This window comes from Penicillium longicatenatum (genome assembly GCF_028827895.1).
Source record: "Penicillium longicatenatum strain IBT 33135 chromosome Unknown contig_7_segment0_segment0, whole genome shotgun sequence".
In the NCBI taxonomy this organism is placed as follows: domain Eukaryota; kingdom Fungi; phylum Ascomycota; class Eurotiomycetes; order Eurotiales; family Aspergillaceae; genus Penicillium; species Penicillium longicatenatum.
This window is the reverse complement of record NW_026643124.1, coordinates 1,525,087-1,540,151: the sequence shown is the minus strand read 5'-3', so window position 1 is coordinate 1,540,151 and position 15,065 is coordinate 1,525,087. Positions and strand designations below refer to the sequence as shown.

Below are 15,065 nucleotides of genomic sequence, written 5' to 3'. Positions count from 1 at the left end.
CTTCATGGATCACTTCATATTGTTCTCTTTAACCCCAGAGCCCCGTGCAATTTATTTTTCCTGTCTGCTCCGACTGTCAAGTGCACAGAAGCTAGCCTTTGGATCCCAAGGTCTTCTTGGGTTTTACATCTTCTTAGCTTCATGCTGGGCTGAATGGGTCATCTTAGGAGGTCTATCGATTTTGCATATTCAATTCCTATCGATGAAAATTGACCCTAGCTAGACCCTTCTTATTGATTGCGTTCAATACTCGTCAATTATTAATTTATTTTGGGTTAGTAAAGGACTGGATTCCTCAATGATGAATGATGACAAAGGCGATTAAATTAGATGGCAATGGAACCTAACTAGTACTATGGGGACCTTTTCGCATAGAATTATTCTATCTTTATTAGATACTCCTGATTAATCAGAGATTCACACATTTAATTTATATATTTTAACGCCTTACTGATTTCTTAGCTTATTAAAATACCTGGCAACTTCTGTATCATCTACTATGTTTTTGATGTCAAAAGTACAAATTGATTGGAATCAAGTGCTTGGCAATCCTAAATATGCGTTATCTTATAGTATGCCTGTAGAATTTTCGATCCAAGGTCATTTCTCTTCTCCGAGTCTTGACCTTTTGAAGACCAATTCTTGGGTCATAATAAAGAAGAGCTCAATACCATAGGAAATTCCGATCAAAGTATAATATGATGATAAACATTCTTTTAACTCTCTTTCTACTGGGTCAATCCCGGGGCCATTGTGGGGCGGGGTTCGGGCCGGGATTTGCGGCCTCGTCTTAAACATTTGCTGACCTCCACCCAAGCTACCACCCTTGCTAAGTCTTGCAGTACCACCGAATACAACCCAACGCCTCAAATCCACGTGCATATCGCTAATCTTTATTGGAAATGCGTTATCCAATTCAAATCACAGCCCCGGCCGGCATGAAACCAGTGTATGACGTGGTCGTGATTGGAGCTGGTCTGAGCGGTCTTCAAGCTGCTCATTCTGCCCGCGCCGCAGGGCTCAGAGTGTGCGTGGTGGAAGCGACCAATAGAGTCGGTGGGAAAACTTTATCCGTGCATTCCAGTAAGAAAGGGTTCAATGATCTGGGGGCCGCCTGGATCAATGATACAAACCAAAGCGAGATGTTCAAGCTTTTCCAACGATATGAGATTGATGGTTTGATTCAAAGGGCCTGTGGAGACGATGTCGCGCTTTTGAAAAACGGATTAGTTATCAAGAAACCATACGGCCAACTACTGGTAAGCAGACAAGCGAGATAGCTGTTGCATTTGTTGATCGGCTTTACTTCTTTTAGGGAGACCAGCGACTGCTTCAACGACTTCTAGAGGTGCTCCGAAAAGAGTCATCTCTAGTAGATTTGAACAACCCTGCCGGATCCCCAGGGGCTAAAGATATTGATGAGCTGACGTTCAAGGAATTTTGGATCGAGAGATCCCAATCAATAGTTGCAGCTGGTATCGCAGATTCGATAACCACGGCACTTCTTGGCGTACAAAGCGAGGAACTCAGCGCTTTGTACATGCTTCATTATATCAAAAGCGGCTGTGGGATAGATAATCTATTGTCGGATCAGAAAGACGGAGGGCAATACATCCGAAACAGACAAGGTTCATACCTCCGTTGCTGCACATGTTGGCTTTATACTAACCCAACCATAGGAAACCAAACAATCTCTAAGCGACTGGCCCAAGATCTCGGAGCGGACACAATCTTTCTACGCATGCCAGTCACTTCAATCGACCAAAGTGGAGACATCTGCGAGGTGACGACAGAGCCCGGAAACGTCTTCCGCGGGTTGAAAGTCATTGTTTCGGTTCCAACAAGCCTGTACAGCTCAATTACCTTCAACCCCCCGCTACCCAAGAACAAAGCAGCACTGAGTGATTATGCTGTTATGGGATACTACAGCAAAATGATATTCGTTTTCGAGGAGCCGTGGTGGCAGAATGCTGGATCTTCAGGTGTCATGGAATGTGAAATAGGCCCTGTCACCTTCACAAGAGATACAAGTGTGCCAATAGATGATCAATGGTCCATAACCTGTTTCATAGTTGGCGAACGCGGGAGACAATGGTCAAAACTGTCCAAAGCTGCGCGCCGTGAGCAAGTGTGGGAGCAGTTCAGTCAGGCATTTAGCAAATTTGTTAGCCAGATCCCTGAGCCGACGAATATTTTGGAGATGGAGTGGGCCAAACAGGCTTTCTTCCTTGGGGCTCCTTGTCCAGTCATGACACCGGGAACATTGACCGCCGTGGGAACTGATTTAGCCACACCGTTCAACAACATTCATTTTGTTGGTACCGAGACATCTCATGTGTGGCGAGGGTACATGGAGGGTGCTGTGCGTTCCGGCCAGCGGGGAGGTGCAGAGGTTGTGGAAGCCTTATCCAGGAGACCGATAAATAAGTGATTTGTTGAGTAACAAAGATTGGTTTCGTATTCATATACTTTGGCTCATCTGTCATCTCGACGTCATTTTTCCAAAGTTATTAAAGGACCGCCTAATTTACGAAAATATTTCTGTTTCACATCAATCTCAACTTCTTAGACATAAAAGAGGTCTCACAACGTCTCGAAAAGGAAAGCTGAAATGGCAACTGAAACGCCAACGAAGTTCAAGTTAAACACTGGCGCCGAAATCCCCGCCATCGGTTTCGGTACCTGGCAAGACGAAGATGCACAAGAAAAGGCCGTGCTAGAGGCAATAAAAGCCGGCTATAAGCACATTGACACGGCGGCAGTGTAAGCAAATATTTGCAAGTTCAACTTCAAATGATAACACGTTGAAAATGGCTACAGCTACGGCACTGAAAGGGCAGTCGGTCAAGCCATCAAGAAATGTGGCGTACCCCGAGAAGAACTCTTCATCACAACAAAGCTCTGGAATAACAAGCACCACCCAGATGATGTAGAGGAAGCACTTCAACACTCACTCAATGAACTGGGTCTAGAGTATGTGGATTTGTACCTTATCCATTGGCCCGTCGCGTGGAAACGTGGAGACGAATTGTTCCCGAAGCTCCATGGCAAGCCTGCGATGGAAGATGTCGATGTAGTTTATGTATGGCCCCCATTCTATATTTTCAAGGTTACTATGCTAACTTAGGTGATTTTCTTTTGCTTATAGACATACAGGGCTATGGAGAAGCTACTCGAAACCGGCAAAGCCAAAGCAATAGGCGTTTCGAACTTCTCCAAAGCCGAGTTGCAGAAACTACTTGCGAAAACCTCAGTCGTTCCAGCTGTTCATCAGATGGAATTCCATCCATGGTTACAGCAGCATGAGTTCTCGGAGTGGCATAACCAAAAGGGTATTCATATTACGCACTACTCACCCTTTGGGAACCAGAATACCACCTATGGTTTGAAAGCTGGATTCGGGAAATTGATTGACGAGCCTGTGCTAGCCGAGATCGGAAAACAGTATGGAAAGACTGCTGCTCAAGTTGTCCTCGGTGAGTTCATACTTCTTTTTCATGAGAGTATTCTTTGAATAGGTGATATGGTTACTTACTGGCTTTTTAGCGTGGGGAGTGTCGCTGGGCCATTCGGTGCTTCCCAAGTCTAAGACGCCGGAACGGATCAAGTCAAACCTTGAGGGTGATTTCAAATTGAGTCCGCATGATATGGAAAAGATCTCTAAGCTGAACAGGAAAATTCGGTTTAATGATAGTAGTGGAGAGTTTGGTCGAGACTTTTTTGAGGACTTGGAGGACAAGACGGGGTAGGTTATTTGGAAGTGTTTATTTGCAAGTTGAATTTTGATGAAATTGAACACAGTCTTCTTCCAAATGGATGAATTGGAACGCTATAAAAATGAGATCTACGAAAATCATGAAATGTAGTTCTTATACTACCTACTAGAGTAATGACGTCACATCCCTAGCAAACCAGGCAGACCACATACCTCAGAATCCCTTTGCAGCTTTTAGCCAATGCCCTTCAATTATAGGCCAAACACTTTGAGATGACGATGCTATCAGCAAAACATGGATTCGCTCTAGTGACGCCTGCATCCCGAGGGTTGGGTTTCGCTTTTGCCCAGCAACTCCTAGCACAGACCCAGCTCCCAGTCGTGGCAACAGCGCGCAAAAACTGTGCAGAGGTTCGAGAACAATTACTCTCTAGCGAGGGATTGCCTCAAAATGCAGAGCAAAGGCTTCGTGTGCTGAAGGTCGACGTGACAGGTAAATACTACCTGTAGGCCGGTCTCTATGGATCTGCTTAACTGACAGACTAAAACAGACGAAACGACGATATCATCAATGACAGATACTATCCGACAGGAGTATCCCAAGACGCCCTTGCGCATAGCATTGACGGTGCCGGGGATTCTGCATGTAGAGAAATCACCTACGCAGATCGATGCCGAGAGCGCATTGCACAGCTTCCAAGTTAATGCTGTTGGTCCGTTATTGTTGATGAAGCACCTTGCCCCATTTCTTCCGACAAAATCTTCTTCTGCTTTTCCTGCAGACGATGATGGAGATATTGGAGGTGAACTGCAGCTACCTGCACATGCAATCTATGCTATGATGGCAGCCCGTGTGGGCTCAACCTCCGATAACAATTCTGGTGGCTGGTACTCATACCGGGCGAGTAAAGCATCTGTGTACCAAATTGCCAAAACATTTGATCTATATCTCCGTGGACGGTGTGGGAATAAAGCGTTGGCTGTGGCTTTACATCCTGGTACCGTGCGCACGGAGTTCACTAAAGACTTCTGGGATGGTCGTGAGATGCTGGAGCCTTTGGATTCTGCGGATCGGCTATTGAAAGTCCTGACGAGATTATCTCCTGGTCCTGAAGATGGAAGAGGGAGGTGTTGGGATTGGAAGGGTGAAGAGATATTGCCATAAGAGAGTCGCAATCCCTTTTCTTCAGAGGAATGGGGGTTTCCCCCGATCTCCTTTCCATTTGTAGCAGCTCCAGACTACTCCAAAGCTGCTCAAAACACCTAGAAGATGATGTTCCAAAGGATGAGCAGTAATTTAGGTATTAAATTTGTTCAAATTTATTCCTTGTTACGTATGTACTAGACGAATACCCAGATGGATGTATGGATATAATAACTCGAAAGATCATAGCTTGATCCAGCGACCCATCCAGGTATCCACAACTGTTTTCGCCTCATCCACCAATCCAAGATCAAGCAACAACTGAGTCGTACCACGAACAGCGGAGTCCAAAGCCGAGAAGATCCAAGCATGCGTATAACTAGTATGCTCGCCAATAAAAATAGTCTGCAACTCCGTTTGATAATAAGCCGGCAAGTACAGCTCTTGTTGGCCAACCAGAGGGTCACACCACGCACCCGCTTGGTGCTGGTCAAATTCCCAGCACTGGCGGTCATAGATACCGGTGAATTGTTCAGCCGCAACTTCGCCGTGTACCTCGACCATAGTGCGCTGGATGAGCGAAACATGCTCCTCGGGGCTAAGAGCAGCAGCAGAACGGGCTTCAGTACCAGAGATATAAGATGCAAGGATAACACCGGGTCCAGTCCCATTCATGTTGTAGGAAGGGTAGCAGACACTTCCGACACCGGCAACATCTACGGATCCACAGCCACCAAAGATGGGGTTCTCCGTATGTTCCCAGAATCGAGTTTCGTAAAGAAGTGCCATTTTGCACGCTGGGTCGTAATTGAGGGATGAAATTGCTCGGCTCAGTAGGGAGGAGTAGCGCGGAAGTTCCCATAGTCTGACTTTGCTGAATGGTGCCGCCACTACTGCGTAGTCGTACTCCTTGGTAGTATTTGGCTTCATCTGAAGAGGATTCTCCCGCCAGGCCACAGCAACTTTACCCGATGTCTCATTGTAAACCAGCCCTGACACGGTACGGTTGAGGGTTGTCTTCGCCGCAACATGGGGGAAGAAAGCACGTGGAAGAGACTCGAGTCCTTTGTCGATAGTGCGCCACGTTGTAGCTGCGAAATAGACGTCATCGTAGAAGTCGCCCCAGATGGGGTCGTCCGTTGTTCCGGCCACATAGTCGGTGATGTTAGAATTGTATCCGAGCGCATATCGTAGATACCCAGCTTCAGACCAGTGGAACATGCCATCTTCAACAGCTTTCTTGTGGGCTTTGTACATGTTTGTCGCAATTTCCCGGATTGTAGCGCGGTCGCCAAGTGTGGTATAATTATCAAAGGCGGCTTCTGCATCAGCAACAGCTGTCGCGTTGGACGAGGCAGCTGTGTAGACTAAAGACGCGTTCGCAGCCACTTCAGCAGCTGTTGGAATCAGGCCGTTAGGTAGACGATTGCCTCCCGAATCTGCAGGAAGATTGGGACCGCTTTGGATCCACGGGATGAAGTTGACCTGGAGTTCGGGAGCTTCAGCATTCATTTTGTTGAGAACGCCTGCAAGCTGGAAGACCATGCGGTGGTCCATAATTTCAAGGGTCTCATTTGTATCAGCATAGGTGATGCTGACGGGGAAACGCATTGGACCCATCTCCTGATACTGATACTGATCTGGACGTGTGTTGTTGAGATATTTGGTGCGGATACGTCCGCCAACTCGCTCCGATGACTCGTATATATGCCAGTCGTGTATACCAACAGATTCGAGTAGTAAACTCGTCATTAATCCGGACATACCACCACCAAGAATGGCAACAGATGTACTCTTTGCCTTGGTGATGAAGGCGTCACTGTTCTTCTTTGACTTCATATATGCGACACCGTCGAACCAGGGACCCTCCATATCGGCCACATCGGCGATGCTTTCGCGTCTCATGATTGGTGAGCTCACAAAGATAGGTGAGGAGCGACCCACCAAGGTCGTTCCGGAGAAGGCATGAAGACAGTGTTCATGGGGTGCATCAGAAGGAGTGACCCAGACAAATCGACTTGGCTGAGCCTCACGTTTCACGAACATATTCACAACTTCATGGTGTCCTTGCGTTGGATGTTCAGCGCTGCAGTCCCCATATACAAGCTGTAGGGGACCTTCAAATTCGTCACTAAACTCCACATGGATGTTATGCAATGACCCAGCAGTCACATCCAGGGGTCCATGAAAGCTTATAATATCTCTTGGCACAACTCTGGCGAGGGCTAAGCTTGAAGCACTCAGCCCAAGCAGAATATAATCAACAGAACCTCTCATCACTATGCCAATTGATTCGCTACTGTAGGATAGATGCGTACTGAAGTATGCTCACAATAACCTCCATCTCACAGGAATTTATACTATTGATATATAAGCCGAGAATGTCAGAGTCTAGAATGCTACCTCAGTATCATCCACTGCTCGGAAATTTCTCATCTAGTTACCGAGATAGTCGGAGACACCGCATTATCTCGTTCTTATCATCGTCAATGAGGGTTTGTTTGCCCTTGATAGGAAGGGAACTCTCTAAGCGACGGTGTGTCAAGCATCTAGAAGAAGTTTAGCAGCAAGAGATCTCTTGGCGATTACGTCGACTTGTTCACCAAGGGCGTACAGCGATTACAAACATAGCCCACGGCCGAGATCTTACAGCACAGCATGTCCTGGGATTCGTCCAAGCGGCCGACGTAGCTGCTATCAGGTATACTTCAGAAAAATGTTATCAGTCTATCTTATCATCTAAAAGAGGGGGATCGAGGGGTAATTATAAAGCACCAAGCCGGGGTTTATCATTGGACCCCGGGGGGGTTATTCAGGGTAGGTATACATCCACCGGCCCTCGATGGCTATGACTACAATCACCTTCTTTATTTAGTCAAGATCACCCATCAGTGCCTTATCATTCAAGTCTACGCGACACTGGTCGGGTATGTATTCTTGGCATGCTTATCTCGGATGTATAGAAGTGCCAAGTGCCGCGGTTGCTAAGATGCGGGGGATTTGTCCGGGTATTTTGGCCCTTTGATCAAACCCAATTCACCCAGAAATGATTCATGCTGCATATACACCTTTCTAGTGGTCGGAGCAACTCCGCTGTCCAGCCTTGAAAGGGCCAGAATGCTAATGCAGATGCATAAATTAGTGAATAGTTGTGTTCAAGTCAGATCGCCACATTCTTTGGTGTTCCGAGAGACAAGACAATGCCTAGAAACATGAACGCCACTCAAAGCTTGGAATAGGCCATGAACTCAGGAGAAAGACCTCCCGAGTACATGAGCCATGGGAAGACGAACAAAGCGACAAAGTAGACTTTCACTGAACGCCACCTGGAGCATGGACGACATCTAGCCAAGTCTATCTGGAGCGCCATGCAACCTTCTTATATGTCGCACAACTCAACCGCCCATAAAGGCGAAGAGCCCAACATGCAGCCGACTCAAGATCATCGAAACCCTTCGGTCCCTCCGGGATTTGTGGGCGAAAAACCAATTCCGGGGTCTCGAATGCCCATCCCCGCATTACACCCCCACAAAATGACCTCCTCGGACCCGCCTGCCTTGGACAGGACAGGCTGCGCTAGATCGGTCCGCGAATCAAAACTCACGATGCTTCCTCTGTAAGGTACCTACAACTTCGATCTAGGTATTTCTTCTTCGAATCTCATCTTGGCGTTGGGGCCATGGAGTTACTCCGGGCCCACCGCTTTTTCTGGGGTAGCGTGTATGGGGAATTGACGTATGGATCTGGGGACGTGGGGAAATAGGGAGGCGTTTGGGGTTTGACGCGTGCATTGCAGAATATAAATCTGATGGATCGCCCGGACTTGTCTGGCATCCATAAAACCTCATATTCAAGGTTCCTGGGGCCACCACTTCAGCCCAACATGTCCGACGACAATACCAGTGACAAGCAGGAGACCTCCACTGTGGAGATGCTGCGCCGTATGCAGACTGCGGATAGTGTTTTGCTTCCTATCCCGCGAGACGCGTTTGAAAAACTGTATCTCAGTCCCAAGCTGCCGACGGCGGGGAACCTGCGCCGAACATTTGGTAACCCGACACCGATCTCCTTAATGGGTTTCTTGCTTGCTGCAACACCAGGCGCGATGCAGACTATGGGATGGCGAGGCTCGGGCGGTAATGGGGGTGCTATCTTGTAAGTTCCAAATGTTCTGTCATTGGCCATGACAAGGGTAGGAAACCGGCTGACTGAGTTTCTCTCCACTAGGCCCGTGTTCATCTTTTTTGGCGGAATGGTCCAAATTTTCGGTGGAATTGGCGAATGGATCATTGGAAACACGTTCTCCTGTGCGCTCTTCTTCACATACGGCACCTTCTGGATTGTCCAAGGCACAACGCAAATGCCATTCTTTGGTGTAGGCACCAACTACTCCTCTACTGGTAATACACTTGAAGGGGCTCAAACACCTGAGTTTGATGCCACTATTGGTACGTTCTGTCCCAGGCCAAATGCGCCAGAATATTTTACTAATCGGATAAATGCAGGCCTTTACTATGTCATTCTAGCCCTTCTCACCTTCGTCTACTTGATCTGTTCAATCCGCACGAACGTCTGCCTTTTCCTCGCCTTGTTCCTCCTTGTTATCACGTTTTCTTTAACTGCAGCCACATATTTCCAAATGGCTTTGGAGAACACAGCTGCTGCGGCTAAATTGCAAATGGTAAGCAATATCGACTTCTCTGATCATGGACGAAAACTAATGTGATTTGACAGACTGCCGGTGCCTTTAATTTCGCACTTTGTATACCTATCTGGCATATTTTCATTGCGCAGATTTTGGAGGCCGTGGATTTCCCATTTGCACTCCCAGTGGGTGATTTGAGTACTATTATCTTGGGAAGGACGCAGCGTGCTCGGAAGAAGGAAGCAGAGACTTGAGCACGGCGAATTTAATTTAAACCAGATGTGGTCTACTTGGTATAAGAGAAATTGGACATTATAGTACACAGAGTCTTGAATACACTTATACAGTCAACTCATATATTCGTAGGCAGCATGGCATCATAAAGGCAACGGCTCCAAGGTTGCACGTCTATTCACAGATGGAAACTTCACCCTGTCAACGCCATCCCCCAACTCTCCCCTCATCCCACCGCGCCTTGGCCTCTTTCCTCGAGGCCAACTTTGACGCCTCGGCTCTCACCCGGCGCACCCAATCTGCAATCTCCTTGTCTGTAGCACGGCCATGGTGATCCTCATCCAAAAAACTCTCCTCCACAGCTTGACAAACTGCTTCTTGCTCGGCGATCGCCGCGCTCAACCGTTGATATAGTGCCTTGGGCGACCACGGCGCCAAGGCGGCGTCCATCTCCGTTTGCTTTTTGCGCCAGGAGACTTCGAGTGACTGGTGTTGGAGGAGCATGGTCTCTGTGGACGCCCGGAGCTCTGCGACGTGGTTTTGCATTTCGAGAACGCGCGTTGCGAGCTCCTTGTTTACTTGGAGCAGGGATTCGAGGTTTTGTTGGCGCGCGGTGTGGGAGGGATGGTGGCTTGAGAGTGCGGAAATAAGGTTTGGGTCTTTGAGAATGGATTGGAGATCGAGGGTTCTGGAATTGTTAGATTGTTATCGTGGTTGGGAAGTTGAGGACCTTACGACTTGTCCTTGACTACTTCTGGGAGCCAGCCCTCTTCGATTGTTGGTGGTGCAGGGAGCGGAGTGGGTAGAGGATATGGTGTTACTTGGGTTCCTGCAGCCTGAATATCGGGCGGATAGCCGGAGGCTGTTGGCTGTTGAGGCGCTGGTAGGGAGGACATGTTCTGGGGGGTGCCTCCTCGGCTTGCCTCGTGGCTGCTGGGTTTGGGGGGTGGAGGGGGAGGTGTATCGGCATTCATAGTGGTATGTGGCATTGTTGGGGTTGAATAATAGGGGGAATGTGTAGGAAAGGGCGACGCTGGTTGAGACATGATGTACACTAGGGTGGTCGGCTGTTGGTATAGGTGTGGGGTTCGGAGGTCGGAGTTGGAGAGCGGGCAGCTCAAGCTTGGCGGAGTATCTACACTGCGACCGTTGCCTCACAAGAAGATTACCTCAGATGGCCTCCCATTGGAATATTGAGCCATATTTTGATGATCATGGAGTTCATTTATTCATATTAATTACAGCAAAGGCCACAGATTGCCCATATTCAGCGACCAGCGGACCAACATGTCAGCTGCCTCGTGTCTCTCGTAGCAACAGTAGCCTGCCGCATCGGTTGCCTCCACCTCTTTGTACCATATCATCTCAAGATAGCCCGGGTATCTTCAGAGTGGTCAGACTCCTGACAGTTTATTTTGGGGAGTGTTTGGATGACATAGAATGGAAAACAAATTCCATGGTGTAGACAAGTACAATTCATAGAGTCGTGAGATGATATGGTCAAACATGTAGTCTTTTCAAGATTGCGCCGATGCAATAGAGATTTGCCGAATGATTTCGAAGGGTATGTCGCTTTATTCCGTCCTTTGGCGAGATTCGCGCCCATTGTTTTCAATGCTGGAGCTAGCGATAGCATCCATCACAAGTTCACGTAGCTCATTTTGAGTAGCTTGGCTGTTGAAGTCATCACGAGCCGCCAACTCATCAATTCGTCGCTTGAACTCGGGATCTACTTCGGCCTCGCCTGCATTCATTTCTTGCTCCGACATAGTACCGACGTTGACTTGCATGTTACCAGGGATCGGCGGCGGGGTATTCAACGGGCCTGCGGGCTCGTCGGCGACAGGAGCAGCAGGGGCGCCACTAGCTTCGCGAAGGTAGCTAGACACATTGGGATTCTCCTCCTCAGATTCCATCTTCTCATAGGCCTTCATGCCTTCATTGTTTGTCTTGTTATAGTCCACCCCGAGCTCTTCAACCAGGCACCGGGCGACCTTGGGCTGTTCTGTCACAAACAGGCATGTTTCGCCGTCTTCGTCGACCAGGTTTACATCAACGTTGAATTCTTTAACGAGTGCGCGGAGGAGATCAGTGTGACCGTAGGATGCGGCAGCGTGGAGAAGCGAGTATCCAGACTCATCCTGGCAGGATGCGATTGCGGGATTAGACCGCAGCAGATCCAGAAGCGCCGTGGGGTTGTCGCAAGCAAGGAGGTAGGGGTTTGGCTGGGCCATGGTGAAGAAATGAGTCAGAGATTAAATTTGTGTCTGAAAATATTTTTCCCAGTGAATCATTCAAGGCAGAAGTTTATTTAAGTCCTGGAGAGAAATCTCTATGTCACGGGCAAAAAAAAAAAAGTCACGATAAGGCTTGTCCGCCTTTCCTATTTAGTTCCCCGCAGTGACACACACACAGCCTTATGACTCTCAATTGACTCCTACCCGTATTCACAGCCTCAAAGGCTCCACCTGAAGAATTGACAAAGCGACGCCTGAAGGTTAAATTCACTCGTTCCTGCCTTACCTTCTCTTCCTATCGCCCACCCCTCCACCCCACTTCGACTGCCCCTCCCGTATTTCACCCACACCTCACCACGCGACACTGGTTTCTAAGCCACAACTATGGCGCGCCAAGATCCTCATGTCATAGCGCAGCTGCTGAAAAGCTTAGAAGATGCTCGCAAGATGGAAACGGCGCAGAAGAAGCGGACTTATACCTGTAAAATGTCGACCTTCAAGGTCCACGGGGCCGAGGATGTGACGGTTCAGTCTTGGAAGTTCATGGACTGGGACTACAAGCGATCTGACCTTCCAACATATGCCCGCGGTCTTTTCACTTCCCGACGCAAAGATGGTATACCGGAAATCTCTGTGCGTGGGTACGACAAGTTTCACAATGTGGGTGAAACCGAAAACACGCGTTGGAGGAATATCGAGAATAACACGCGAGGTCCATATGAGCTGAGTGTGAAGGAGAATGGGTGTATTATCTTCATCTCAGGCCTGGAGGATGACAAATTGCTGGTTTGCAGCAAGCATTCCACCGGATGGCGTAACGACTATGAAATCAGCCATGCTATAGCTGGTGAGAATTGGGTGGAGCGTCATGTCGCCTCCGTGAACAAATCAACGAAAGACCTTGCACGGGAACTGCGCGAAAACAACCTTACAGCCGTAGGTGAGCTGTGTGACGATTCCTTCGAAGAACATGTTCTGGCGTATGATGAGGCCGCTGCTGGTATATATCTGCATGGTCTCAACTACAACCTCCCTGAATTTTCCACAAAACCCAGCGAGGCAGTCCATGAATTTGCCGACAAATGGGGGTTTAAAAAAGCAAAGTTTGTCAAATATGATGAACTTGATGACGTGAAGAAATTTCTGGAAGACGCGGCCGAGACTGGGACATGGGATGGTCGGGAGACTGAAGGCTTTGTGGTTCGCTGCAAGATGAATGACGGTGGCCAGGGTCCCTACCGTGACTGGTTTTTCAAATACAAGTTTGAAGAGCCTTACCTCATGTACCGACAGTGGCGTGAATGCACAAAGGCTGTGATCTCAGGAAAGCTTCCCCACATCAAGAAACATGTGAAGATCACCGAGGAATATCTCCAGTTCGCACGCAGAGAACTCATCAAGCACCCCCAAAAGGCAAAACTCTACAATCAAAATCACGGCATCATCGAATTGCGAGAACAGTTTCTGAAAGAGCGAGGCCTGAATGGCTCTGAAATTATCGCCATGGAAGCCCAGCTAGACAAAAAAAGTGACAACATCGAGCGTGACGTTATCATCGCCCCGATCGCTTCTCTGGGATGTGGAAAGACTACTCTGGCTTTGGCCCTCGTTCATCTTTTCGGGTGGGGCCACATCCAGAATGATGACATCCCCAAGCAGAAGCATAAACCCAAGAAGTTTGCATTCGAAATTACGAAAGCCATGGCAACAAGTCCAGTGGTGATTGCGGACCGCAACAGCCACCAGCGACGCGAACGGAAGCAGCTGATAGAGGACATCTCTCCCGTTGTCCCCCATGCTCAGTTTGTTGCCCTTCATTATGTCCATGAGCCGAAGAATGAAATGCTACCAGCCATCAAAGAAGTCACCCGAAAGCGAGTATTGGAGCGTGGCGACAACCACCAGACCATTCGCGCCGGCACAAAGAATCCCGAAGAGACCATTGGGATCATGGACGGGTTCTTGTATCGATTTGAAGGTATTGACACAAGCCGAGATCCAGACGAGCATTTCCATCACGTCATTGACCTAGACGTGTGCGCATCTTCGCGAGAGAACCTTGAGACGGTCGTGGCTGCCCTACATGCTGCCTACCCCAAGATCGTGCCCAACATGCCTTCGGCTGAGGATCTGGATGCTGCCATAGAGGCTGCGATGAATGAATACAGAGTCAAGGAAGACTTGAGCGGATCATACTCGCAGAACAAAAAGTCCAAAAACTCGCAGCATGTCTCGGATGCTGATGTCTCTCCAGCAGTTCTGGCCCGGAAAATTGAATTCTTCCAAATCGGTCTTGCAGCCAATGAGGTCTTCTCCGTCCTCCACTCTCTCTTCACCCCTGAAGTACCCGCGGAAACCTCACGTTTGTACCACCAACTTGTGAACCAGCGACGCATCCAGCCTACATGCCATGTCACTCTTATCCACCGGGCTTTGAGTAATGATCGCTCCGACATCTGGAACCATTACACGAAACAATACATTGACACTATGACTATCAATCAAACCCAGAGCCCACCAGTTCTTGGATCTGCCCGTGTACGCCTAGAGCGTTTAGTTTGGGACAATCGTGTTATGGCTTTTGTTGCACGCATTCTGCCCGCAGTTGACAACAACCCCGAGAATGAAGCCGGTCTGCCATGTGCAAACATCATTCCTCACATAACCATTGGAACTGCCTCGCCTGACATCAAGCCTAAGGAAAGCAATGATCTTCTTCAACGTTGGTTGAAAGTAGGGTCTGGTGGTGATACTGGGATTTACGAGATGGAGGTCAACGGTGTTAAGGTTGTGAATGGGGTTGTTGGGCCGGTCATGATGCGTGGCAGATAAACCGAAGCATGAAATTAAGAGTTGAATCTTGATATCATTGATTGCACAGCATGCTCATTGCTTTTTGCAGGGCTATCGTTTCCTTTAGTCAGATACCACCACCTGAAATTTTCTCACGGGGAATCATCATTTTCTTGATGCCATATGCCTACTTAACGTAATATTGATTCAAGCGCCAATCTTTGACATAATTATACGTGATGATTGTTTCATGAATAATCAGCTGAACGCGCCTTGGTTTCCTATATAGACTGCGCA

General features: G+C 48.3%; 8 protein-coding genes across 8 annotated transcripts; 5 read left to right on the top strand and 3 right to left on the bottom strand.

Moving 5' to 3' along the window:
• Positions 1 to 1,741: 1,741 nt before the first annotated feature.
• Positions 1,742 to 2,431, top strand: N7484_010841 (flavin monoamine oxidase family protein; the record flags this gene model as incomplete). The annotated part of the gene is made up of 1 exon (XM_057121228.1): positions 1,742 to 2,431. One exon carries the CDS (start codon positions 1,742 to 1,744, stop codon positions 2,429 to 2,431), a length of 690 nt encoding a protein of 229 aa, XP_056966982.1.
• Positions 2,432 to 2,611: 180 nt separating this feature from the next.
• N7484_010840 (aldo/keto reductase) lies at positions 2,612 to 3,749 on the top strand (the record flags this gene model as incomplete). Its single annotated transcript, XM_057121227.1, has 4 exons — positions 2,612 to 2,763; positions 2,821 to 2,973; positions 3,157 to 3,476; positions 3,547 to 3,749. The coding sequence occupies 4 exons, from the start codon at positions 2,612 to 2,614 to the stop codon at positions 3,747 to 3,749; spliced, it is 828 nt and encodes a 275-aa protein (XP_056966981.1).
• A 239-nt stretch (positions 3,750 to 3,988) lies between these two features.
• N7484_010839 (uncharacterized protein) lies at positions 3,989 to 4,880 on the top strand (the record flags this gene model as incomplete). The annotated part of the gene is made up of 2 exons (XM_057121226.1): positions 3,989 to 4,208; positions 4,267 to 4,880. 2 exons carry the CDS (start codon positions 3,989 to 3,991, stop codon positions 4,878 to 4,880), a joined length of 834 nt encoding a protein of 277 aa, XP_056966980.1.
• A 222-nt stretch (positions 4,881 to 5,102) lies between these two features.
• Positions 5,103 to 6,905, bottom strand: N7484_010838 (flavin monoamine oxidase family protein; the record flags this gene model as incomplete). The annotated part of the gene is made up of 1 exon (XM_057121225.1): positions 5,103 to 6,905. One exon carries the CDS (start codon positions 6,903 to 6,905, stop codon positions 5,103 to 5,105), a length of 1,803 nt encoding a protein of 600 aa, XP_056966979.1.
• A 1,837-nt stretch (positions 6,906 to 8,742) lies between these two features.
• N7484_010837 (putative plasma membrane ammonium transporter (Ato3)) lies at positions 8,743 to 9,758 on the top strand (the record flags this gene model as incomplete). Its single annotated transcript, XM_057121224.1, has 4 exons — positions 8,743 to 9,014; positions 9,087 to 9,307; positions 9,365 to 9,540; positions 9,594 to 9,758. The coding sequence occupies 4 exons, from the start codon at positions 8,743 to 8,745 to the stop codon at positions 9,756 to 9,758; spliced, it is 834 nt and encodes a 277-aa protein (XP_056966978.1).
• Positions 9,759 to 9,939: 181 nt separating this feature from the next.
• N7484_010836 (vacuolar protein sorting family 37 protein) lies at positions 9,940 to 10,784 on the bottom strand (the record flags this gene model as incomplete). The annotated part of the gene is made up of 2 exons (XM_057121223.1): positions 9,940 to 10,426; positions 10,474 to 10,784. The coding sequence occupies 2 exons, from the start codon at positions 10,782 to 10,784 to the stop codon at positions 9,940 to 9,942; spliced, it is 798 nt and encodes a 265-aa protein (XP_056966977.1).
• A 528-nt stretch (positions 10,785 to 11,312) lies between these two features.
• On the bottom strand, positions 11,313 to 11,972 carry N7484_010835 (ankyrin repeat protein; the record flags this gene model as incomplete). The annotated part of the gene is made up of 1 exon (XM_057121222.1): positions 11,313 to 11,972. The coding sequence occupies one exon, from the start codon at positions 11,970 to 11,972 to the stop codon at positions 11,313 to 11,315; it is 660 nt and encodes a 219-aa protein (XP_056966976.1).
• Positions 11,973 to 12,359: 387 nt separating this feature from the next.
• On the top strand, positions 12,360 to 14,807 carry N7484_010834 (tRNA ligase; the record flags this gene model as incomplete). The annotated part of the gene is made up of 1 exon (XM_057121221.1): positions 12,360 to 14,807. One exon carries the CDS (start codon positions 12,360 to 12,362, stop codon positions 14,805 to 14,807), a length of 2,448 nt encoding a protein of 815 aa, XP_056966975.1.
• Positions 14,808 to 15,065: the final 258 nt, after the last annotated feature.